Consider the following 22,904-nt stretch of genomic DNA (forward strand, 5'->3'; position numbering starts at 1 on the left):
GCACGATTAAGTTAAATTTAGTACATGATAAATCGTGTTAACATTTGATTAATTTCTTAGTACGTGGTTTATTTTTAAATTATTACGCACTATTTTTAAGTATACAATTAATTTATGATAAATCATGTAAACATATGATTAATTTCGAGTACGCGATTAATTTTAAAATTATTGCGCATTATTTTTAAACATGCAATAAATAATACATTAATATATTTAGTGTATACTTTAGTACATGCTAGCATGATCGAGCATGATAAAATCGTGTCAATATATATGGGGTGCGGATTGAACACTTTTTCCAAAAAAAATGTTCAAAAATCGATTACCATATTTGATCTGAAAACAAATTGATAATCGATTCGAATATTGAAACCAAGTTGAAAATAAATTCAAAAATTGAAAATGTTTTGAAATTGATTTCATAAATTGAAAATGATTTTGAAAAATGAAAATGATTTCGAAAAACTAAAATGAATTTGAAAAACTAAAATGATTTCGAAAAATGAAAACGAATTTGAAAAATGAAAATGAACTTGAAAAATGAAAATGAACTTGAATATCCATACAATTTCGGGAGTGCGATATGACACCACCCTACTCTATCCCCAGCTCTCTCCGGATGCTATAGCCACCCCGAGACAACCGACTAGCCATTGATGGCTATGTCGCTGATTCCAGCCAGCTAGGCCGTCAGCGATACTGTCAGCCCTTGCCGGGCGGTGCTGGCCACCGCTGCCGCCACAACGGCCGCCACTAAAGTCTCTCTCGACCGCAGGCCGAGTATTCTACACAAAAATAGATTACACGATCCAACGTGAAAAGTTTCATGTTCCTATACGACTACTTTTATTTGAGGCCGGCCATGAAAAAAAAGCTTTTCTGTTGAAACGGACATGAGCAACATGACCATTTGGATCCTCTTCTTTGGCCTCCACCGCCATGTCCGCTGCCTCCATGATGGTAGAAAAGATAGACGTTGCGCCAATTTTTGGTGTTCAATCCGTCGCTGCAGCTGAGACAGAGCCATCCTTCCAATGAGCTCTTCCTTGGAAATGGCCCAATTGTATATCACTTCCGGCGCAAGTGGACCACATGGCAAAGACGTAGAGACAATAGAGAAGTCCAGCTCCCCAATCCGCTTAGATAGCGGATAATTTCCAGCAGGGCCAGCACCAACATGAGGATCCACGTCAGCAAGACGGCGTGTCCGCCTTCTTCTTCTCGTCGGATTGAACGGCAGAGTATCGCAGCAGTACAGGACGCATAGGCCTATCCAGCGAAACGTACCAGAACACTTCTTTCCGGGCAGTTGGCAGTTAGTGGAATGACGAGAACTTCGCGAGAACGTCATACCGAGGCGTGACTGGAACTTTTCTCAGGTGAAAGCCACCCATTCGGCCGTTCCGTCTTCATCGTTGCTGGGTAGGCTGTGTGTCATTTACTGCAGGAACATGAAACTTTTCACGTTGGATCGTGTAATCTATTTTTGTGTAGAATACTCGGCCTGCGGTCGAGAGAGACTTTAGTGGCGGCCGTTGTGGCGGCAGCGGTGGCCAGCACCGCCCGGCAAGGGCTGACAGTATCGCTGACGGCCTAGCTGGCTGGAATCAGCGACATAGCCATCAATGGCTAGTCGGTTGTCTCGGGGTGGCTATAGCATCCGGAGAGAGCTGGGGATAGAGTAGGGTGGTGTCATATCGCACTCCCGAAATTGTATGGATATTCAAGTTCATTTTCATTTTTCAAGTTCATTTTCATTTTTCAAATTCGTTTTCATTTTTCGAAATCATTTTAGTTTTTCAAATTCATTTTAGTTTTTCGAAATCATTTACATTTTTCAAAACGTTTCCAATTTTTGAATTTATTTTCAACTTGATTTCAATATTCAAAACGATTATCAATTTGTTTTTAAATCAAATATGGTAATCGATTTTTGAAATGTTTTTTTGGAAAAAGTGTTCAATCCGCACCCCATAAATATATGATTAATCGTGAAATTACGCAATTTATTGCGAACTTAAACAATTAATTGTCTCGGATTTTTGCCTGGGTTAGACTTTAAATGACACGATAGGCTCCAAGTAAATGGTATGGGGTGCGGAATGTATGGGGTGCGGAATGAACACTTTTTCCAAAAAAAATGTTCAATAATCGATTACCATATTTGATGTGAAAACAAATTGATAATCGATTTGAATATTGAAACCAAGTTGAAAATAAATTCAAAAATTGAAAATGTTTTGAAATTGATTTCATAAATTGAAAATGATTTTGAAAAATGAAAATGATTTCGAAAAACTAAAATGAATTTGAAAAACTAAAATGATTTCGAAAAATGAAAACGAATTTGAAAAATGAAAATGAACTTGAAAAATGAAAATGAACTTGAATATCCATACAATTTCGGGAGTGCGATATGACACCACCCTACTCTATCCCCAGCTCTCTCCATAGCCATCTCCTATAGCCACCCCGAGACAACCGACTAGCCATTGATGGCTATGTCGCTGATTCCAGCCAGCTAGGCCGTCAGCGATACTGTCAGCCCTTGCCGGGCGGTGCTGGCCACCGCTGCCGCCACAACGGCAGCCGCTAAAGTCTCTCTCGACCGCAGGCCGAGTATTCTTGAATAACCTTATTACCATTTATATACAGCAAGTCAAACAATTCGACAGGATCAAATGCCCAATTTGTCGTTGTGAGGTGCGTGTATTGTCGGGAGATGTTTCTACCTTGCCAGACACTTATTTCGAGTGCCTAAGAGAAATGGAAAATAAAATAAAGGAGATTCAACTTAAGGAGATGGAAAAAGCTCGCAGGATAGAAGAAATGAAACAAGAAAAAGAAGAAATGAAACGAGAAAAAGAAAAAATGAAACAAGAACAAGAAGAAATGAAAAGAAAAATTGCCCAACAAGGTGGAAAGATCAATCAATTAAGATGGTCAAACAATAGACTTGCTGCAGATTGCGATGAATTACAACAAGTTAACCAACACATGGAAACAGTTGTTGTCGCTAAAGACAAGCAGATTTGCTCATTGAAAAAATTGGTTTCCGCAAAAAAATTGGAAGAAGCACAAAATCAGAAGCGTCCAGACGAAGCTCAAGCTGCAAGGAACGAGGATATTTATTTTCCTGATCCAGAAGACATTCTCCAACTTCGAGACGAAGACGACGAAGATGAAGAAAACGCGTTGATAGATCTATTATATCCCGTAGATCCAAGTGACAGCAATGAAGAGTGGATAGATCATCAAGATTATATTGAAGAGAGTAACGAAGAAGCTTGCGAAGAAGAGTCAAGATGTATGGAAGCGTTTGAAGATGATTGCTGCGACGCAATTGCGGACCACTTAGAGTTTCTAAACATGTAGTTTGAGTTGTGTAATGGTTAAGTGATGGTATACGATGCATATCTTAGCCCGTCATTATTCCCGTAAATGTTTTCAATTGGCTTCATGCATATTGTCTTAAAACAAAATAATTTTAAAAATTAAAATGCTAATTGAAAAAAATCAATGATTTTTACCAAATATTACGTTTTAAAAATGATTTCTTTATTTTGCGTTTTCTGTCCCATTTAACGGAGAATTTCATTATTTTTTTCCCGATCACCATTCTCTTTTACTATGTCAAAATATTCAGTGAGTTGTGGTGAATTACTTTAAATGACACGATAGGCTCCAAGTAAATTCAATTTAACTTAAATTAATTTGTTAATTTAGCGAATCGCAATTCACCAAAACCTGAACGAATGTTTCCTTTTCAGCGCCTCGATAACGTTTACGGCTATCTTCTTGATTATGACTCTCAGATGAGTCATAATCAAGAAGATAGCCGTAGCCGTAGCTTGAAGACAGGAATTTTTTATTCGGATACGCTGGCATTTGGTATTCGTTCGCTATTTGGTATGCGTCAAACTGAACTTGGAACTTGGCCGGCTACTACACCGGCCGGCAAGCCAGTAGGGGAGAGTTGTACTCGTTGACGCGATTTTTTGTTTTTTGGCCACCATACTTTTAAAAATAAACTTTCGAAACTCCCGATTATCTTAAAAGAAAGAGGGGAGAATGAGCTATATGCCTCGAATTTTTAATTTAAAGAAACTCCCCTTTATTAGGTCAAAAAGTAAAGTTGAAAACATAAAAATTAAAAGACGAGATGCCCCGTTGAAGGGGCACTTCGCTCCATGTATGGGGGCATAAAAGCCCATGTTATTCTTATGGACTAACAGTCCAAGGGACGGTACATCAGTAAAACGAATAAATAAAGAAAGAAAGTTTAGATTCAATGGTATATTCTTGGTGGAAATGATAACGATACATAAGTTATTTAAAAATCACAAATTAAAATGGCCACGACATCAAGATCATTAACATAACTAAGAACATTGGCCGTGATGTGGTTCTCTGGAACGGGAGTTTGGTCTTTTTGGACTGGAACGGGAGTTTGGCCTTCTTGGATGATGTTATCGTTGGATGCTGGGATTTCTATGAAGATGGGACTGGTGATGAATTAAAAGGACGATCCGTGACGAAAGATGGAGCAAAGTCGACCGATCTCTCTGTTATATCCAGCCAGACTAATTGGCTGATCCAACAGAACCAAGAGGGGCACCATTGAGGAAATATTCCTTAAAATGAACTCTGAAATAAAGAGACAAATTTGTTAGCAAAAGACGACATTTCAGTTGAAAAGAATGTTACCGTGGAAAGACAAAATATGGTGGAATAGACTTCCCTGTGGCAGATACTGCAAGGCAGACTGTAACCAGTGTGCCTCTCTCACCTGAAGTTCAACCTCAACATTGTCAAAGAAGGAATCAACGTAATGCTTGTTGAAGCTGGTAGCTCTGCTTAGAGATGTTGCTTGTGGTTTTCTGATTGAAAGGTCTTGACGTCTTCTCATGAAACCAGAGAGCCAGTCTCTTCCAGCTTCCTTCTTGACCGACCAAGAAAGAGGGACAATACATTTTTCTTGGGTAGCGTACTGATAAGCCAATCTTCTCATGTCTGTGGTAGTGATTCCATGATAAATGTCACTGGCCCTTTTGACGTAACTGCTAAGATTGCTTTCTTGTTCGCTGCTGAAAACCTAGAGCGAACAAGAAAGAGTTAACATTGCAACACATACACAGAAAAATTATAAGTGGATTTACCTTACGAGGTTTTTGGTAACCCCCAATGATTGTAGTTGCTTCAACTTCATCTTGAATTCCAGTAGCCAAGAAATTTTTGACATATCTCAGTAGAGATCTTTTTGGGATGGGGGTTTCTTTAGAAACATCACACACTTTTTGTTTCTCAGCAACAATTTTCTTGACAGCTTTCAAAATGTAACCATCTGGATAGATACAACGTTCAGTTTTTCTAATATAATGCCTACCCATGTTACATTTAACAAAAATTGACAGATTTTTTAGACTCACCATTTTGACATTAGACGACAGAGATGTTATACCCGCAAACTGCCCCAACGTTGCCAGGCCAGTTTGCCTCAAGAATAGGTGTCGTTAATCAAATCGATTTTTCAGTAACTCCTCTAAGGAGAAATAATAAACTAAAATATCAGATTGAAAGAGGAAAGAATTTCCTTCATGAATATTATTTGTTGAAAGTTTTATTCTATTTCTGAAACCCGTAAATTGAAAAAATCTGTCAAAGCTGATGACACGATTTTAAGGCGCTAAAATTGTTGTTTCATTTATTACTGAACCCTTAGGACTTTTTTAATGATTTTTTTTTTAAACGATGGGGATTTTCGGGTTGCATAAGCGTGAATTTTTCCTACACTTAGATTTCATTAAAACATATCTCAATATCGATAGTGCCAACATATACACTACCCTAACTGCCCCGTTCTCCCCTAGGGCTATATATACACTCGTCTCAACCTTTGCGTACGTGTGTTTTTTTTTGTTTCTTCTTTAGATATTTTTTTAGTGATGAAAAAAAATGGGAGAAATCGGATGAAAAATGAGCGCACGGACCTTATTTGAATAAGTTGACACAATGAAGAAAAACATAGCGAATCAGAGGCCAAATAGTGAGGGGGGGGGGTTGGAGATAAATGATGTAACTCATTCTCCATTTTAGGGAGAGGATGATGCTCTTTTTCTCTTTCGGAAATTATTTATGAATCATTTCATCTGACACAAACGCCATGAAACACTACCGTATAGTATACTCGTCGACGGTCCTATCCGATCGCAGACGCTCCACAACATATACCCAAATTCTCTCTCTCGTGCGTGCGTGCGCTGTGCGGACCCCAAAACGTTACGGAAGTAAACAGCTCTCCAGAGATTGTTTCTTTGCTGCCGCTGTTGAGTTTGTTGTTGTTTCTCTCTCTCTGTCTTCGTTTTCTAGTGGCTTTTCAATATTTCTTTCTCTCTCATTGAAGCCCGGAGAAGCAGACAAACAAACAAGTTACCAAGAGATTCCTTGCCTTAACAAACACACACGCGGAAATCAAATCTATCGAACATTCTTTTTTTCTTTTTCTTCTCTTAGAAAGATAGCGATGGAAACGAGGCGACACACGGCTTCTTTCCGTTTCGAATTTCTTCTTTTTCATCCACTTCTCATCCGGAGTAGGGGAGAGGGGACTCCGGATCGCGTCATCGCCGACCGACCGGACCTTCTTCCACAAGTGTTTCGACTTTGATCAAGTCCTATCGATTGCCGATTTAAACACTTTGACGCTCCGTGAATGATGCCATCAGCTTTCGATATTATAGCGCCTCTGATTAAGCCGGAAGTGTGAAACAAAAATGCCGGAATCAGAAAAATAAAAGATTGAAAATGCGTGAGCCGCCGTCGCCGCCGCCCAACGCGCCACCGTCGCCTTTTCGGGTTGGACTTTTGGCCGGGCCCAAGTTTCTTTCATTTCAGTTGCAGCACGGCGTTTGCGTGCGTTCGTCTGTGTGTGTGCGCGCTTTTCCCTCGCGGTCGGCAACTTTTTAGCTCTTCTTGGTTCCTCCGCCTCTTTTTTCTCCCGTGTGCTGTTGTTGTGCTCTGGCAGGGCCATCCATTCTTTCTAGATACAAACCAAACAAGAAGACTGTGTGTCTCTCTCTCTCCCTATGCACTAACCGAAGGGCACTCTCACTCCGCTCCGATCCGCTATACATAGGGAGGGATAAGAGCGTGCCGATGCCCGGCTGGCAGTCAGTGTGACACGGGGGCTGGCAACTCCCCAGAATCTTCGTACACCCTGGTCCGCCATGGCCAGAATCTCCCTATCTCTCCTCTCATAGAATCTTTCGGAATCTCTAGAATCTCTCTAGAATCCCGAATCTTCGTACACCCAAGTTGTGAGTTGCCAACCCCCGGTGTGACACCGGCTCGTGTCGTGTCAAGAGTTGCTTCTCTTCCTTTCGTCTGTGTTTTTTTTTTTTTTCCCCATTTTAGAGATTTGGTTTTTCTGGTAGCCCTCTAGCTGCTGTGTGAACAGATCCCCCGTCTTAAGTAGTCTAATACTCTTCGCTGTGGTGTGACTTTCGTACATTCTTTTCTCGCCGGTTTTTCTCCTTTTTTATCTTTCATCTTGTTTTCGGTTTTTCCATCGTCGTCGTCGTCGTGGATATCGATCGCCTCTAAAAGCCTTCCGTGGTAACAAAAAACACAACAAATTTTTTTTTTTTTTCCTATTTTCGGTCATCGAGATTATGCGAGTTAGACATAGGAAAAAATATGAATTGATTTTATCTGAAGTAGAAAAATGTTGGCCAAATAATTGGAATTATTTTGTCAAGTGAAGAAAAATCGCAACTGACACTGGCATGTCTAGCTCACTTTTTCATTCTCTGTTCGCTCGGTCTTGGCCTCTTTTCCCTCTCTCTCTCTCCTCCGCTGCTGCTGCTGCTGTTTATTACTCGGCGATTCGTGTGTGTTACCCGCCACTGACAAACGAAAGCAAAAGAGATATCTATTTTTTTTTCTGCTTCAAAATGAGTTATTTTTTTTTTTCAAAAATTATGAGCTGAGGGATGAACAAGAATGAAGGAGGAGAAAAAGAAATGATACAAATACGAGGGGGATGGAGGGTACTATTGGACTTACAGATTTTAGCCAGAGTTATTTCCCAGGGAACATCTCATATTTCTCCGAAAGGCTAGAAAAGGCTACGGCAGCAGAGGCAGCGTCCTCAAAACACAAAACGGCCGTTGATTTGAATCTAAATTTGAATCTAAACTTTATAGAACTAACAGAAGGTTTAAAAGAAGGATACGAAAGTGAAAGCTACCAAAGTGATGTGTACATCAAGCAAAATTTTTTTTTGAATCAGGAATACGATGAAGTGAAATTACCGGTTTCAGAACCAGTTGTTTATAACCCCTTTTAATCGAACACGTTCAAAAAAAAATAATACATTACTACACTTTATATATGTACATTTACTAATACTTTACATACACATCATAACAGCCGCTTCAGTGTCGAGGCGAAAGGCCGCCATCGAGAGACTCTACACCTGGAGTGACTTTTGTCGGACTTTTTATCAACGGGATTCATGGGTTCAGCCATACATGGGAGGGTATCAAGAACCGACCCCAGAACTTTTCCAATTGAATCTCAATCTAGTAGTGGTAAGAAAATTCTAATTTAAAATGGTACATAAAAAAACCGACATCTGCATTTTGAAACTTGTCTCAACAGATGAAGACTGGGGTGAACCTTCCGATTCTTCTGGGTCGAAAAATTCGCGTTCAAGAAAAGAAGCAAAAAAAAAACGCGGACCGAGTGTTTAGACCAGCGTAATGGGGGTAAACAGTGTATTACCTTAAGTCGAGTCGGGAGGGGACGAGAGCACAACGTGATGAATAGGCTAGCTAGCCAAGACTGACTCCCTTGCTCCTCTCAGCGTCGTCTGCTAGACTCGTCGTTTGCGGAGTCAATACACCGAGAAAACTACAAACAAATCACGGTCTCGTAAAGCAGTCAAACCGATCGACATGGATGATGACAAAATGAATGGAAGACGAGATTTATACGGCCCCAATGAAAACTGTTTTGTTATTGATGCAAGGAACATTGGTAACATAGGAAGATATTTCAACGTAAGGAAAGACTAACAATTTCATAGGCCCTATAGGGCTGTTCGACATGTTTTTTACACACTCATTTCATTGGGTGCTACTTACCTGGTAGCATTCCCTTAAGTAGCACTAAGTAAGATCCAGAAGACATTCTCCAACTTCGAGACGAAGACGACGAAGATGAAGAACACGCGTTGATAGATCTATTATATCCCGTAGATCCAAGTGACAGCAATGAAGAGTGGATAGATCATCAAGATTATATTGAAGAGAGTAACGAAGAAGCTTGCGAAGAAGAGTCAAGATGTATGGAAGCGTTTGAAGATGATTGCTGCGACGCAATTGCGGACCACTTAGAGTTTCTAAACATGTAGTTTGAGTTGTGTAATGGTTAAGTGATGGTATACGATGCATATCTTAGCCCGTCATTATTCCCGTAAATGTTTTCAATTGGCTTCATGCATATTGTCTTAAAACAAAATAATTTTAAAAATTAAAATGCTAATTGAAAAAAATCAATGATTTTTACCAAATATTACGTTTTAAAAATGATTTCTTTATTTTGCGTTTTCTGTCCCATTTAACGGAGAATTTCATTATTTTTTTCCCGATCACCATTCTCTTTTACTATGTCAAAATATTCAGTGAGTTGTGGTGAATTACTTTAAATGACACGATAGGCTTCAAGTAAATTCAATTTAACTTAAATTAATTTGTTAATTTAGCGAATCGCAATTCACCAAAACCTGAACGAATGTTTCCTTTTCAGCGCCTCGATAACGTTTACGGCTATCTTCTTGATTATGACTCTCAGTCTCAGATGAGTCAGATTCCGGCTGATGGACTGGTGCAAGGACTGGTGGTGGATGGATGGAAAGGAAATGAAGATGACTAAGATTTAATGGCATGTACTACTTAGCTAGGCGATTATTGTCTGCATGGCGCGGGGTAAAATTTATAAAATAAATCACATTTAGTTCAACTGAAAGGGAGTGTGAGAAATCAAATTGAAAAAAACCCGGAAGTAAAATTCATTGTCGAGGTCAAGTGAGATGCCAAAGAGTTAACTTTGATTTACTCGAATAGGAAATTCCATTTGAATCTGCGTCTATATTTTAATCTGGAACGTGAGCAGCTACAAGTTAACTCTTGACGCCGGAAGTGACGAAACTGTCATTCCAGTTCGTACTGACGATGCGAAATTGGGTCGTGGAGTTTGTGGTGCCGGATTCTTTCTTTTAAATTTTATTGCTGCATTCCTTGCTGTATTTTTCCTTATTTCGTATAATAACAATTATAATATTTTTAATACTAGTAAGGTTTAAACATATTACCATGGTGGAAGAGATGAATCTTCTCATCCACCATGATATTACCAATCCCTATTTTAGACAAATATGCCGCGTAAGACTCAAGGACTTGAGCAAAGTAACGGCATCCCAAAGCTCAACAAAATGGCCGAAAGCGGCAAAAGACAATTAAAAGGGCGAAAAAGAACACCTCGCTAAAAACCTATGAACGCCCCCCATTTTCCCTTTTGTTTTACTTTAAATTTTTTACGTCATTTCTATACAGAACCCCTACCCCTATTGCCGCGTGCCGCCCCTTAACTTAGAGAGAAACGACGACGTTTTAGCGTCGCTGCTGTTCGTTTGCATCGTCTATTAAAAAAAAGAATTTTGTTTTTAATTTTTTAAAATGATTTTGACATAACCTATAGTGAGCGAAAAATTCTGCTTATCAAAATTTGTTTCAAACTTTATATTTTAAGTTGTATCGGTATAACTGTTTTGAACACATAGAGCCATGCGCAATTATGTAGTACTTTATTTCTTAAGGAAGTAAAACTTCTGAATTTCAAAATTGACAAAAGGACGATTGGAAGCAGATTGACACGAATGACATCTATACAATCAGAAACATGATAAACATCGCCAGCGAAATAGATTAAAAATTAAAACAGGATGAAAGCAAGATGGAAGCTGCGAGGGAAGCTGTGTGAAGGTATCATAAAGTCTTCAAAGATAGAGAATGCAAATGTCAGTTTAACTTGGCATTTTTAATCCTAATGCTTGGCAATATTTATTACATACATGTTTTTTGAAAAACGCATTGATACCGATGGAACTCAGGTTGGTTTTCCCAAAACGGAGATGTTTTGAACAATGAATGGCGGGGTCAGTTAGCAATAGAGTTTCCTTCCCCTTTTCATCAATGCTGGAAACTCCTTGTAAGTCACACACAAGCAAATATCCTTCCGTGACGTCATGAGTAAAATGTGAAAATGCGATGGCAACTTCTAGCCTCTTCTGGCCATTTTCGTCCAATGTTTTAGGATCCAGAACAAAGTCCATATTGTTAGTGTACTTAACTAAAGTGAAACTTTTTCCACGGAATCTTTGCTCTGACGCCAAGTAACGTGGAATACGATCTTCTCCTTTGAAAATTCGAACAACTTTCGTCATTAAAAATTTCGTCTTGATGTTGGGGTTCTGTGTTGTTCTAACGAGTCTCCCGTTAAATTCAATTGCTAATTTAGCTGCAACCGTTTGTACCTCTAGATCAGTGACGTAACGTTGGCGATCGAGTTCTTCCAATTTTGGCAGCGAAATAATCTCTTTGAATACAACATCGTCAACAATATCGGCGGACGCAGACGTCGATGAATTCTCATCCTTGGTTACCGGGTAATAGATTTTACCATAGTAGGCCAAACGAATAGAACCTTTGTCAAACGGATCTGGAGCGATTTGTAAGCGGAGTTTTTTAATCTTTTCTTGCAGTTTCATAAAAGATGTTATCTCTTGAATCGTTTCAGGTAATTCCAGTGTTAAAACGGTGCCGTTCTCTCGTGGAAGCCGTAACCAGTTTGGTTCCTTTTCATCCATAGTAAATTTCCTCACTGTTTTGTTGGCCAAACTAGGGGGGATGTCGGTGCGGTGGGTGACAGAAACCGATCGCATTACGCTTTCCATCACCGAACTGCAAATAGTCTGAGCTTTTGTGCTATCCATGGGCTCAATCCTTTGACCATAGTACTTTTCAAAGACAGAAATCATCATGTCACATTCGTCATTGATGCGACCGAAGTAGTAATTCAGTTTCTTAGTGCGCATTTCAAGGAAAATGTCCTGAATCGGACGATCACGGGGGTGCCCATTTGGGTAGTCATCTCTATGACGGCTGTCATGGAAAATATGTTTCCCATGTTTTCCGTGGGGAGGTGCGTCTGCAAGATGAAAAATAATTCGGGTACCACTTGGCTGTGGCCAAGGAAGAGTCACCGCCTTATTTAATCCTCCTATTACATCTTCTGGGAAATCTCCCCCTCCTTTGGCGCAGATTGAAGCGACGAAGTCCTTGAATATGGAAACCGATTTAGTGAAATTGAGCGTTTCGAAATGATTCTCCCCTGTAAACAATTAAATTACAAGTTGATGATTCAAATATACTTGTATCGTACAAGATGTCTTAGAAAATGTCCTTGAGATAACGTACCGTCACACCAATCTTTGTATCCTGCAAATATATTTTAAAAAATTCTAGTTATTCCAGAGTTCTATTTTTGTTAAAACTTGCGACTACTAACCAATAAAAGCTAGTCCTTCTATTTCACAGCCACTTATTTGCACCAATCGGACGATTTCGGCAATTTGTTCTTTGACTCCCGAAATGTATTTAGACATGCTTCCAGTTGTATCCAACAGGAAGCAAATACAAATATTTTGAGTTCGACTTATAATATCTGCAACTCGATCCATGTTAATAATTGCTTTGCGAGTAACCGAGTTGATGATTTCTTCGTTTATCACTCTCGTTCCAGGCTTATCGGGATTCAAAGCCATTTTCAAGTAAGCATTTACCAGTTCATCGTCACCATCTGCAATCGCCGAAAGAATGGAAGATTCGAGGCCGCTTTTCTTTCCTTTACTTTTCCTCTCCAATCCAGCTTCCATTACTGCAACGCGAGCAGCATCACGTAGCGTTTCTGAACCAAATTGGCCTTTAGCAGACATATTCTTGGGCTTGACAACATCGAGCTTTTTAGGTGTCGTTTTGCAACTTGGACTCGTCTCATGTAAATGGGTTGTCAAGCCAGATTTTTCTTGAAATTTTTCTCTGCAAACGGAGCATTCAAAAGGCCTACGCGACGCCATAATCCTGAATTCCAATTTAGAAACATTTAAGCATTGAAAATTATTCGATAATGAAACGGAAACCAAATTATTCTTATTCATACATCATTAAACTCATTATTAAATATTGAAACTACGACATTCATGCAAGACCTTCCGCAAACGTTAGATTTCTAAGATCGAACGTTTAGTGGCCAGCGGCTTTCAATGTCCAAAAATACAAAGATAAGATCTATTGCAAACGAAGTGCATAAGGCTTGACCAAATACAAAAGTATCTTTAATAACAAAACGTTAAATAATGATTTTTAAAAAATTACAGAAAAAGGCAATTGATTACACCACATTTAAGCACAATCTAATTATAAACAAATTACAGAATAACTCACCACGACTTGCTCACCCGAACCTTCTGAGTTGAAGAAACCAAAACGTTTGGCAAATGAAATGAGAAAAAGGCGAGCGAATTCTAGGTCTGCTGATCCCGAGAACGCAATTAGTGAATGGTTTCTTAGAAAATAGGGTGGTAGCATTGGAGGTTAGATCGAAATGATTTTTTTTTTCACTTCTTAGAAACGATAGAATCTCATAATACAATACTCGCTTGAGTAGAAAATATTTCAAAGAAAATGTCTGCGTACTAAAATGTTATCTTGTAGCATTTTTCGTGCCTATTTATCTTTTTTTTTAAAATGGTCCATCACACGACAATAGTTGAGACTGAACTGAGTTGTCCAGACGTAGATTGTACAAAGCTAACATTTGTTGTCGATAAGTGAAAAACGACGTGGAAAGGGAAATTCGATACACACCCCGATATCCGTTACTTGCTGACTCACAAATTGCTTAATTGTCATGGTAGACTGTTTGCCACAACTAAAAAATACAATACAACACCGATGACCTTTTGAAACTAACTTTTTTTGCAACTTACAACTATTTCATCTTATTCCTTCAGGAACATCTACAGACCTTTATTACTATGTAATTTTTCTCCTTAAAAACAACGGTGTAATGATTAAAAATAAAACAGCATTTGGCGACGAATATTTTCTTGATAATGCAATTTTTCGTAATCAAACAGAATACAACCATAAAGGTTTATTTCCGGTTTCCAATTAAATTGCAATACAATTTACTGGGTAGTTTTCGAACTACCTTTCAACACTGTTTGTTGCTGGGAAGACTGAGGCTGTTGTAAAGCTTCAGATAAAAACAATTTACCCAGGGCTTGGCTACAGAAAAGTGATACTTGTTGGCAATGAGCTGCAATTTGGGCAGAGAGTACCATTGGTTCCAAACGCGGGGGCACTGGAATCGGCTTGAAAACCTTAGTCACATCTTCTTCGGGTAGAGCCGCTTCACCACGAGCTTGTCGAGCAGTGTTCTCCAAATTCTATGAAAATAAACAAGGACGTTTAATAAAACCACTCATGCATCAATTACAGTTTAATAATAATTCAATAAAAAGAACATACCCTTTTTTGAACATATTTCTGCTTCTCTTGCTGTTGCTTTACAACCTGACGTTGATAAATATTGAACTTGTTTGTATCTTGTAAAAGTTCATCGACATTATCTGTCAAGCTTCGCAGGTGCTTCTCAAGTACAGACCTATAATTGTGGTAAAAATAATTGATTTTGATGTTTAAGGGAATGTAGTTTAAAGAAATGTGTTCACATACGCAGTTCCAAGATCAAGATATTGAGATCCCTCATACGAAGGAACCATTTCACTAAGTTCACAGAGCAGAGCATTAACCAAATGGGAATTATGAATCACCAGTCGGATTTCCTATGGTTAATCAAAAGTGTTTATTAAAATTCTTTATATTAAAAAACAAAATCAATACCTGGTAAAGGCTTTCAAAGCTCAAGTGGTGAGTTTTAATATTGTCAGCACCAAAATCATTATCTTTGTATAGGGCAACTGCCTGTGGGGTTAAGCGATAGGCTTTCAAATGCAAGAATCCTCTTTTTGTTTTCAATGGATCTATATAATAAACTCAATGAGGATATGTGATTTTTAAACAATAAAATGGAAAGGGAATTTTTATACCATAGATTAGTACAACAGACTCTTCAATTGAAGTCTGATAAGTAAACTGAGACTCAAGGAACTGAGTAGAGAGAAAAGCTCCTTGCTGGGTACTCTGATACCATCCAACATGAAGATGATCCACATTGACTTTCCTCAGATGACGCATCATTTCCATTTGATAATCTTCTTCATCAAAGTTTTCATCAAGATTCTTTGGAAATGGAAAGCAATTTGTCACTTCAAGTCGAGTATCAGCAACAAGCCCCAATAAAACACCTTGGGCCACATCCACTGCACTGCTTCCTTCTTCATGGCAATGCTTGATTATCTTGGCCACAACCTTGTTTAAACAACACAACATTAGAATCTGGCATGAAATTCTGAGGTCTTTGAGGGATCTTTTAACTTACCAAACCATCCACTTGAACCAAATCAATTGTGTTATCTACGTCAGGAACATTAGTTCTTCGATTTCGGTTCGCCATTTTTGTGACAGGCCAGGCCGGTTACTTGGCACTCGGAGATGAACTCATGGAGCATGGGCTACTGTAAATAGAGGGCGAGACTCTTCTCCCCATTGCCGCGGCGGCCGCGGTAAAGCATGAGAAAAGTCGACGCCATCTAGTAATCAAGCCTCCTATTCTCCTAAGCTATTGTTAAAATAACTACAATAAAGTGTAAGATAATTAGACAGTTATGTCAGGGGTATAGAGATAAAAGCTGTTTCGATTTCTCTAGCTATTAATTTTTAAATTAAAAGTTAAGAATCAAATCCATTGCTTTTTCAAACATATTTTCACTGTAGAAGTCTAAAAAATGCTTCCTAGATGGCATCGGAGTTTCTTCCTTTTTCAAATTTGTCTGTAACAAATATTGAAATATCTCATTTAATTTTCATTAAAAGTATAGAAATATTCCAAAGTTCAATAATTATAATTACATTTTGTTACTTATCTTGTTCACCCATAAAAAATTACATGACCGACACGACCGACACAGATCAAATTTCTCAATTAGAGTAGTCCCGGCCTTTGGTTGTAGTAGCGCAATTGCATAGTAAACGTGGTTTGGTTGTCTGCTTCAAATGCCGCAACATTAGACTGGAAGAAAGGTCTCATTGGCCCGTGTTGATTGAATGATTTGAATCTCGATGGATACTTAACCAGCGAAATTAAATCTTTTACTCAAAAATCTCTTACTCATTCAATTTATTACACATTCTATGGATCTCACGTATACGATGGCTAAATTTGATGAATACGAGTCCTTACCAACCTCGAATTCCACTACACACATGATTGCTGGGTCCATGGCTGGAATTTTAGAGCACTGTGTCATGTTTCCAATTGATTCGGTCAAGGTATTTTAAATTTAAATTGATTTCACTCTTTCTTTTTTTAATGAAAGCGTAACAGTTGAAACAGAATGTTACAGTGTAGTCTACATTCCGTGCTCTTAAATTTAGAATTTGCCATTAACTTATATTTGTTGACATTAACATTCATTGGACATACAGTTGTAACATTTTAACAGGAAAGTATTTGCATGTAATATTACATTTATCATAATGCTAATTTTAATGGCCATCTTAAGTTATCTAAGTAATTATATAAAACATAAATGATCTAGAAATATTTCCCCAAAATGCTTGCTTATTTTATTTGACTTAACATTCTGTTTTTTTCTCACGCAGACGCGTTTACAGAGTCTTGTAAGCGCCAATCGAAGTTTCCGGTCAGTCCTGATGACTATGATCAGAAATGAAGGAGTGTTCAGACCACTTCGCGGCATTGGCGCTACGGTTGCTGGAGCTGGACCAGCTCACGCCTTGTACTTTGCTGCCTATGAGCGATTAAAAGTTGATTTCACATCGACAGGCTCAGCACATCATAACTACTTGGCTCAGGGAGCAGCTGCCTCCGCTGCCACTGTTCTCCATGATGGAATTATGACGCCAGCGGAAGGTATCCATCACGTTTCCGACAACAAAATTTAGCGCGTGTCGCTATAAAAAACCTAAATATTCTAATGGTCGCCAGTGTCAGTACTTTTTTTAACGAACATTAAAATACCCCAAATACCCTACATAATATTACTACGCCCATCCTTCATATTAAATGTGATTATTGCAATTTTATTCTTATTTTTGGTTGCGCTCACAGTGGTTAAGCAGCGATTGCAGATGTACAACAGCCCCTTCCGGTCCTTGACAGAGTGTGCCATAAAAGTCTATCAGACGGAAGGATTTTCCGCCTTTTATCGCTCTTACGGCACGCAACTCGCCATGAATGTGCCGTTCCAGTGCGTTCACTTCATCGTGTACGAGGCAATGCAAAATGCCACCAACCCCGAACGCACCTACAATCCTTTAGGTCACGTCGTCTCGGGTGGAGTCTCTGGTGCGCTAATTCTTCACGTTTTGTTTTGCTTTTTTAGAAAATGTTTAGAACTATTGATTTGGATTCTTAGGAGCCCTTGCGGCCGCTGTTACCACGCCGCTTGACGTCTGCAAGACACTGTTGAATACTCAAGTGAGTCGTTGTTTTCCAGTCACCCGACATCAGGTTTAGTGTTGATTTTATTTATAATTATTTTTCTTTTTTAAACTCATTAGGAGGCTGAAGTCTTGCACCGGGCGCAGAAGACGCAAATCAGTGGATTTTTTAACGCTGCACAAATGGTTTACCGATTGGGAGGTTTTGGTGGCTTCTATCAGGTGAAAAAAGTGGTTTTCTATCTTTTTATATTGCTTCTGCTGGATCCACACCAGATTTTTTATAAAAATTAAGCTACACATTTATGGGTAAAACTGATCTACCTTTTGAGCTCGTAAACGTCGAATTTCGATTGACAACAATGCTTTTCCTTGTCATTCAAAATTCCTCCCTTCTTTTGTTAACAGCAAAGCTAAATGAGTTATACCATGTGAAATTGCTTCATCGTTGTGCCTACTCGAAACACGAGTCGTTGAGCGGTTTAACGTGGGTCGCAAAATATTTAGCAACATGACAATCTAGTGGTTCGACCAGTAGGACAGTTCCCGCTTTGAATGATAATATCCATTGATTTGCGCGAAGATTTATTAACCAATAATTTATTTATTTATTTTAGGGATTGCAAGCACGTTTATTGTTTCAAGTTCCTTCGACGGCTATCTGCTGGTCCGTCTATGAGTTCTTTAAATATTTTCTGACAAAAACGGACTAAGTGACGGTGACAAAGTCACGTATGTTTGAATAACTAAACGTTTTCTAAAACGAGCAAAATCAAACTGGGCTAATGGACTAGAAATATGTTGACGCAGCGGAAGTATTTTCAAATCTAGGTACAAACACTATACTAGATACAGTATAGTGTGATTCATCGGTGGTTGAAGAAGAAGTGGCATTAGTTGCAGCTTCTGCTGCTTAGTAATCATCAAGGTAGTACCGTCCTGGCCGTTTTTTATGTCTTTTCCGCCTTTTTCCCGCTATAGTGTTGTTCATTTCTTTCTTTGCTGTAGTATTTAAAGTGAGAGATCGAATCATCTATTGTTTGAATCACCTATTGTCCTTGACAGCTGTATATATGTGTATATAGGAGTCACGGGCTCACGGCCGTCTAGTTGCACTATCCCTTGCCATTGGTGCCTACAAACTCGAAGTCAAGATACAAATTTTTAATGTTGAGAAAATGGTTCTTCTTTTGCCACAAAACTAAACCAAATAAACAATTGGAATCACACACAAAAATGGGAAATTTACATATAATGATTGAATAAAACGGAAGAATTCTGACTCATCAACACTCCAATATTTCACGCAAGATTTTTAATATTTCTTATGATATAATATGTTTGATGTATGGGCGCAGATCAAGGTCTGTACAAGAATATAGTAGTTTCTTTTATTCTGAAACACACGAGTGGTACGTACACGTTTGCAGATTTAAACTTCTCCATTGTAAATCGAAAAGGGAAAAATATCTTTCTTTTTCTTCTTTAGATTTCACTCCTTTTCTTTATTCTTCCGGGCTGGATTTTGATACTCCCGGGCTTGGATTAACTTTGGGTTTACCGGTTTGGTTAGATTAAAGTTGCACACAGCTAGAGCACCGGAGCACGTGTTCTTTTTTAAGTTTCTGGTTATAAAGTACAAACTAAAAATTCAATTAATAAACTCCAAAGTCCAAACCATTCTGCAAATTGAAAAAAAAAAAATAAAAAAAAAATAAATAAACTTTTGCTAGATTTCTTAAAAACTTGGCAATGTTGAATATCTCTGTTTTTTACGTTATCTGCAGACGAAGTTATCATGTTAACAAAAAAGGAAAACAAATAGCATTACGATTCAACAGTCAATAGTTCATGGTTCATGTGTGTGTAGCGTAGCTACTAGCTTGTCTTCTGATTCAACGGCACTACGACAGATAGATAGGGATACTATTGGATAGCGGATCAATAAAAATGGCTTTAAGAGTTTATTACGACTTAATGTCACAGCCCTCTAGGGCTATTTATCTATTTCTGAAGGTGGCAAATATACCTTTTGAAAGTTGTCTTGTGAAACTTCGTGAAGGTGGATAAATCTGATCAGCTTTGGAATTTGTATTTTACTTATTTAGTCTTATTTAACAGGAGAACATTTCCAAGATGAGTTTACCAAAGTCAATCCATTTAGGAAAGTTCCTGTTATTGATGACAATGGATTCAAACTAACTGAAAGGTATATAAAAATCACATTTGTTAATTAAAACTTTCCTAACTTATTTTACATCATTATGTTTACGTAGTGTAGCAATTCTTCGTTATCTAGCTAGAAGCAGAAATGTTGAGGATAATTGGTATAATGCTGATTTGCAGCTTCAGGCAAAGGTGGATGAATACCTTGAATGGCAACATTTGAACACAAGGCTATTCTGTGCAATGTACTTCAGACACAAGGTTTGGAATATTTGGTTTTCCTTGAAATGCATTTGTATTTACAGTAATTTTTCTACAGTTTTTGGAACCAATGATGCTTCAAAAACCAGTTGATGAAAAAAAAGTTGCTCGCTTTCAGAAAGAAATGGAAAAGTGCTTGAGTGAAATAGAAAATATTTGGTTAGATAGTGGGAAAAAAAATTTTATCATTGGGGATAAAATTTCCATTGCTGATCTTTTAGCCTGCTGTGAATTGGAACAACCTGGTAACCAAATTAATTTTATAATGGTTACAGAAATGTTAGTTTTTGTTTTTTTTTAATTTCAGGGATGGCTGGATATGATGTCTTCTCCAAACATCCTATTATAGGTTAGTCAATATTTTAGATTTGAACTTTTCTGCTCTCAGTTAGTGCTAGCTAACCCAAGTTTAGATTATGAGGTGGACAACTGGCTATGTAATAAGTTCTTTAGGCGAATTTATCCACTCAGGGTTCGGCATACAAGAAAAAAAAAGATTGCTTAGTAAAACTGCTTTAAGTAAAACGGATGCGTGATCATGCTTTTATTCGTTTGGAAACTAATCAATGACATATTTATTTTATTTTCCCATTTTAGGAGCATACAGGGAACGTGTGCGGAAGGCAACGGAACCTCATTATGAAGAAGCCCATAAAATCGTTCGAATTATAACGAACAAATTTAAGGGTGTTCCACAAGCTAACAAGCTGTAAGCAAATTATTAAGTTTGTTTCGTGCTCCTCTGTATAGTTCTTAAGAATTTGTAAGAGGTTTTCTACATTTTCTATTATTAAAAGGAAGAGGTCCAATATATTAATAAATAGGTATTACGGTATATAATAATTGTCCATTTGAAGCGATCAATTATTCTTACGAAGAGTAAATCTTTCTGTGATTGCTCTGAGAATGTTTCCTGGTTTGGGTTGATGATTTGCAATCATCTCTTTCATATTTTGAGTTACCAGTTTCACTAACGACTCGGGTGTGTGTGATTCATCGTATGGAATGGCACGTCCTATAAACGTAGTCAACTTCACTGGAAATCCTCCGTATATGGGAACTAGAGGCAAATGCGTTTTTTGATACAACCAATGCCAGAAGGACTGACAAATATTGAATGAACGGAAAGCTTCTCGAATATTTCGTGTGAAGATTGGAATGATGGGCTAGTGTAAAAGGAAACTAGAAAAATATGGCGGTTTAATCAATAAAAGGATATTTACCACTTTTGCTTCAATTGCTACTTTCGCAAAACCTAGACGTTGCCTCCAAAGAAGTTCATAGTTATGATCACCCAACTGAGCCTCATAAACTCCTCCCGGGGCAATAGCCAAGAGGTTGCCTTTCCGTAGCAAAGAGGCACAGCTCTGCACAGTACCAGGAATTACACCAAATGCTTCTAAAAGACTTCCCCAACCTTAAAAATTAAAACTTTCTCAGTATCATTCACAAAAAACTTAGGCTGAAAAGTTATATACATCCACTTGTACTTTTTTTCATTACCTGGAATTTTGAAGAGAAACCTATCACCAACAGGATTTATCAACCTTCCTTCATACAACAATATGTGACTGCAAATGTAGTAAAAGTCAATAGGAACTGCTCCATGATAATATACTAGAAGAGCACCACCAGCAGGAATGTTTTCAATCCCATGAATCTCATATCCTAAAGTAAAAAATTAGGTTTCTTAGTTTGGACTGTCTTTATTATTAAATTTAAAAAAATTACCATGCCAAATCCAGCCTAATGCATCCCATATAGCTGAAACAACTTTTCTTCCTGCATCCCATATGTCTTTATCATATGCATCTAAAAGTCTACGCCTGAGGGAGTCAAATAATGTACATTGTGTGATAACCCACAAAACAAAAAAAAATGTGAATATTCAAAATGCTTTGGTGCCTTACCTATGCAATTTATAGATGTACAAAAGGGAAGAAGTGATGTAAAGCATGATAATAATAATACCAGGCAGAAGAGACACCACAATTAAAGGTGTGAAAAGCCATGAAAGCCAAGAGGAATAGTAGATATCTATCGAAGCCCCTGATAAATGTAACAATAAGAAAATGATGAAAATGAATAACTTTAACAAATTGACATTAATAAGATATTAACAATTTTCTTTACCCAATAACTCAGTGAGATTCAGATATTGAGTTAGATACTCTAGTGTGTTGTAAGACATGATTGATTTAGCAATGGCTATAGCAATCAACTTTTGTTAATAATCCACTTGCCGGCAAGAGCAAAAAAAGCTTATACAACTGTAGCATCAATTATTTATGTTAAATTGATAAAGAACAGTTTTTGTATGTCACATAACATAACCTAAATTGGGCCATACGAATGCAATGATATATACATGTCGGGTCAAAGATCAATGCCTATTGAATAATATCGTGCGTTTGCGCGTAGCCTCCAAGATGAAAACCAGCACCGTTAATTCAATAAGGGGATTCACACAATTTTCCAATAAAACAATTTCATACTAGCAACTTACACGTAAACATTCCAAGTTAAACATACAGACGTAATGTTATCTAGTTCTATTTACACACACAAAATTTGACACATTTAGCCTACTTTTACAAGTTTACTTTCACGAAACGGAACTAAAATCTAGCAGACAACTACTGTTGAGGAATGAATGAATCATAAGGCCTAAACACTCAAGACTGCCGTGTAAAAAATTCGGATTTCTAAAAAGGCAAAAAGTATGCGCGCTCTGCAGCTACCCCAGATGGCAAGACCTACCCC

The 22,904-nt window shown here is 38.0% G+C and overlaps 5 protein-coding genes and 1 long non-coding RNA gene across 9 annotated transcripts; 3 read left to right on the plus strand and 3 right to left on the minus strand.

The window, feature by feature from the left end:
- Positions 1-4,519: 4,519 nt before the first annotated feature.
- On the minus strand, positions 4,520-5,859 carry LOC124329446. Its single transcript, XM_046788506.1, has 3 exons — positions 5,163-5,859; positions 4,711-5,098; positions 4,520-4,650 (listed from the first exon to the last, which is right to left on the minus strand). Exons 1-3 carry the CDS (start codon positions 5,433-5,435, stop codon positions 4,520-4,522), a joined length of 792 nt encoding a protein of 263 aa, XP_046644462.1. The 5' UTR covers positions 5,436-5,859.
- Positions 5,860-6,885: 1,026 nt separating this feature from the next.
- LOC124328632 lies at positions 6,886-9,577 on the plus strand. Its single transcript, XR_006916397.1, has 3 exons — positions 6,886-7,617; positions 8,434-8,594; positions 8,665-9,577. It is a non-coding gene; the product is annotated as an uncharacterized LOC124328632 (long non-coding RNA).
- A 1,213-nt stretch (positions 9,578-10,790) lies between these two features.
- LOC124328598 lies at positions 10,791-15,788 on the minus strand. The gene is made up of 9 exons (XM_046787453.1): positions 15,631-15,788; positions 15,239-15,560; positions 15,033-15,172; positions 14,865-14,974; positions 14,658-14,793; positions 14,338-14,575; positions 12,634-13,032; positions 12,543-12,563; positions 10,791-12,456 (listed from the first exon to the last, which is right to left on the minus strand). Exons 1-9 carry the CDS (start codon positions 15,703-15,705, stop codon positions 11,090-11,092), a joined length of 2,808 nt encoding a protein of 935 aa, XP_046643409.1. The 5' UTR covers positions 15,706-15,788; the 3' UTR covers positions 10,791-11,089.
- A 482-nt stretch (positions 15,789-16,270) lies between these two features.
- LOC124328555 (mitoferrin-1-like) lies at positions 16,271-18,951 on the plus strand. 2 transcript variants are annotated; one of them, XR_006916319.1, is made up of 7 exons: positions 16,271-16,580; positions 16,914-17,184; positions 17,383-17,619; positions 17,690-17,751; positions 17,835-17,936; positions 18,332-18,642; positions 18,723-18,951. XR_006916319.1 is itself a non-coding variant. In XM_046787396.1 (6 exons), exons 1-6 carry the CDS (start codon positions 16,443-16,445, stop codon positions 18,425-18,427), a joined length of 906 nt encoding a protein of 301 aa, XP_046643352.1. In that variant the 5' UTR covers positions 16,271-16,442; the 3' UTR covers positions 18,428-18,951. The 2 variants fall into 2 exon arrangements, 1 of the variants encoding a protein (XP_046643352.1); XM_046787396.1 differs by having other exon boundaries at positions 18,332-18,951.
- A 565-nt stretch (positions 18,952-19,516) lies between these two features.
- On the plus strand, positions 19,517-20,968 carry LOC124328571 (glutathione S-transferase theta-1-like). The gene is made up of 6 exons (XM_046787424.1): positions 19,517-19,776; positions 19,836-19,923; positions 19,991-20,141; positions 20,200-20,386; positions 20,449-20,490; positions 20,739-20,968. The coding sequence occupies exons 1-6, from the start codon at positions 19,665-19,667 to the stop codon at positions 20,852-20,854; spliced, it is 696 nt and encodes a 231-aa protein (XP_046643380.1). The 5' UTR covers positions 19,517-19,664; the 3' UTR covers positions 20,855-20,968.
- LOC124328548 (transmembrane protein 68-like) lies at positions 20,662-22,788 on the minus strand. 3 transcript variants are annotated; one of them, XM_046787383.1, is made up of 7 exons: positions 22,648-22,782; positions 22,275-22,475; positions 22,052-22,190; positions 21,873-21,967; positions 21,645-21,809; positions 21,365-21,558; positions 20,662-21,307 (listed from the first exon to the last, which is right to left on the minus strand). In XM_046787383.1, the coding sequence occupies exons 2-7, from the start codon at positions 22,330-22,332 to the stop codon at positions 21,002-21,004; spliced, it is 957 nt and encodes a 318-aa protein (XP_046643339.1). In that variant the 5' UTR covers positions 22,333-22,475; positions 22,648-22,782; the 3' UTR covers positions 20,662-21,001. The 3 variants fall into 3 exon arrangements, with proteins under 3 accessions (XP_046643339.1, XP_046643340.1, XP_046643338.1); XM_046787384.1 differs by lacking the exon at positions 22,275-22,475 and having other exon boundaries at positions 22,648-22,788; XM_046787382.1 differs by having other exon boundaries at positions 22,275-22,782.
- Between the last annotated feature and the right edge of the window lie 116 nt (positions 22,789-22,904).

The sequence above is a fragment of the Daphnia pulicaria genome, chromosome 3 (genome assembly GCF_021234035.1).
Source record: "Daphnia pulicaria isolate SC F1-1A chromosome 3, SC_F0-13Bv2, whole genome shotgun sequence".
NCBI classification, from domain to species: Eukaryota; Metazoa; Arthropoda; class Branchiopoda; order Diplostraca; family Daphniidae; genus Daphnia; species Daphnia pulicaria.

Bases quoted from the DNA above. Each gene is read 5' to 3' on its own strand.
- LOC124329446 (XM_046788506.1), bottom strand. From the start codon at position 5,435: ATGGTGAGTCTAAAAAATCTGTCAATTTTTGTTAAATGTAACATGGGT. The intron at 5,099-5,162 runs GTAAATCCACTT...TGTTCGCTCTAG, and splicing joins GTTACCAAAAACCTCGTAAG to GTTTTCAGCAGCGAACAAGA. The intron at 4,651-4,710 runs GTAACATTCTTT...TCTTTATTTCAG, and splicing joins CCATATTTTGTCTTTCCACG to AGTTCATTTTAAGGAATATT.
- LOC124328598 (XM_046787453.1), bottom strand. From the start codon at position 15,705: ATGGCGAACCGAAATCGAAGAACTAATGTTCCTGACGTAGATAACACA. The intron at 15,173-15,238 runs GTATAAAAATTC...TTTATTATATAG, and splicing joins GTCTGTTGTACTAATCTATG to ATCCATTGAAAACAAAAAGA. The intron at 13,033-14,337 runs GTAGTTCGAAAA...AATTTGGTTCAG, and splicing joins GCAACAAACAGTGTTGAAAG to AAACGCTACGTGATGCTGCT.
- LOC124328555 (XM_046787396.1), top strand. From the start codon at position 16,443: ATGGATCTCACGTATACGATGGCTAAATTTGATGAATACGAGTCCTTA. The intron at 17,752-17,834 runs GTGAGTCGTTGT...TAAACTCATTAG, and splicing joins AGACACTGTTGAATACTCAA to GAGGCTGAAGTCTTGCACCG. The intron at 17,937-18,331 runs GTGAAAAAAGTG...TATTTATTTTAG, and splicing joins GTTTTGGTGGCTTCTATCAG to GGATTGCAAGCACGTTTATT.
- LOC124328571 (XM_046787424.1), top strand. From the start codon at position 19,665: ATGGCTTTAAGAGTTTATTACGACTTAATGTCACAGCCCTCTAGGGCT. The intron at 19,777-19,835 runs GTGGATAAATCT...CTTATTTAACAG, and splicing joins TCTTGTGAAACTTCGTGAAG to GAGAACATTTCCAAGATGAG. The intron at 20,142-20,199 runs GTTTGGAATATT...ATTTTTCTACAG, and splicing joins CAATGTACTTCAGACACAAG to TTTTTGGAACCAATGATGCT.
- LOC124328548 (XM_046787383.1), bottom strand. From the start codon at position 22,332: ATGTCTTACAACACACTAGAGTATCTAACTCAATATCTGAATCTCACT. The intron at 21,968-22,051 runs GTAAGGCACCAA...TGACTCCCTCAG, and splicing joins TACATCTATAAATTGCATAG to GCGTAGACTTTTAGATGCAT. The intron at 21,559-21,644 runs GTAATGAAAAAA...TTAATTTTTAAG, and splicing joins GTTTCTCTTCAAAATTCCAG to GTTGGGGAAGTCTTTTAGAA.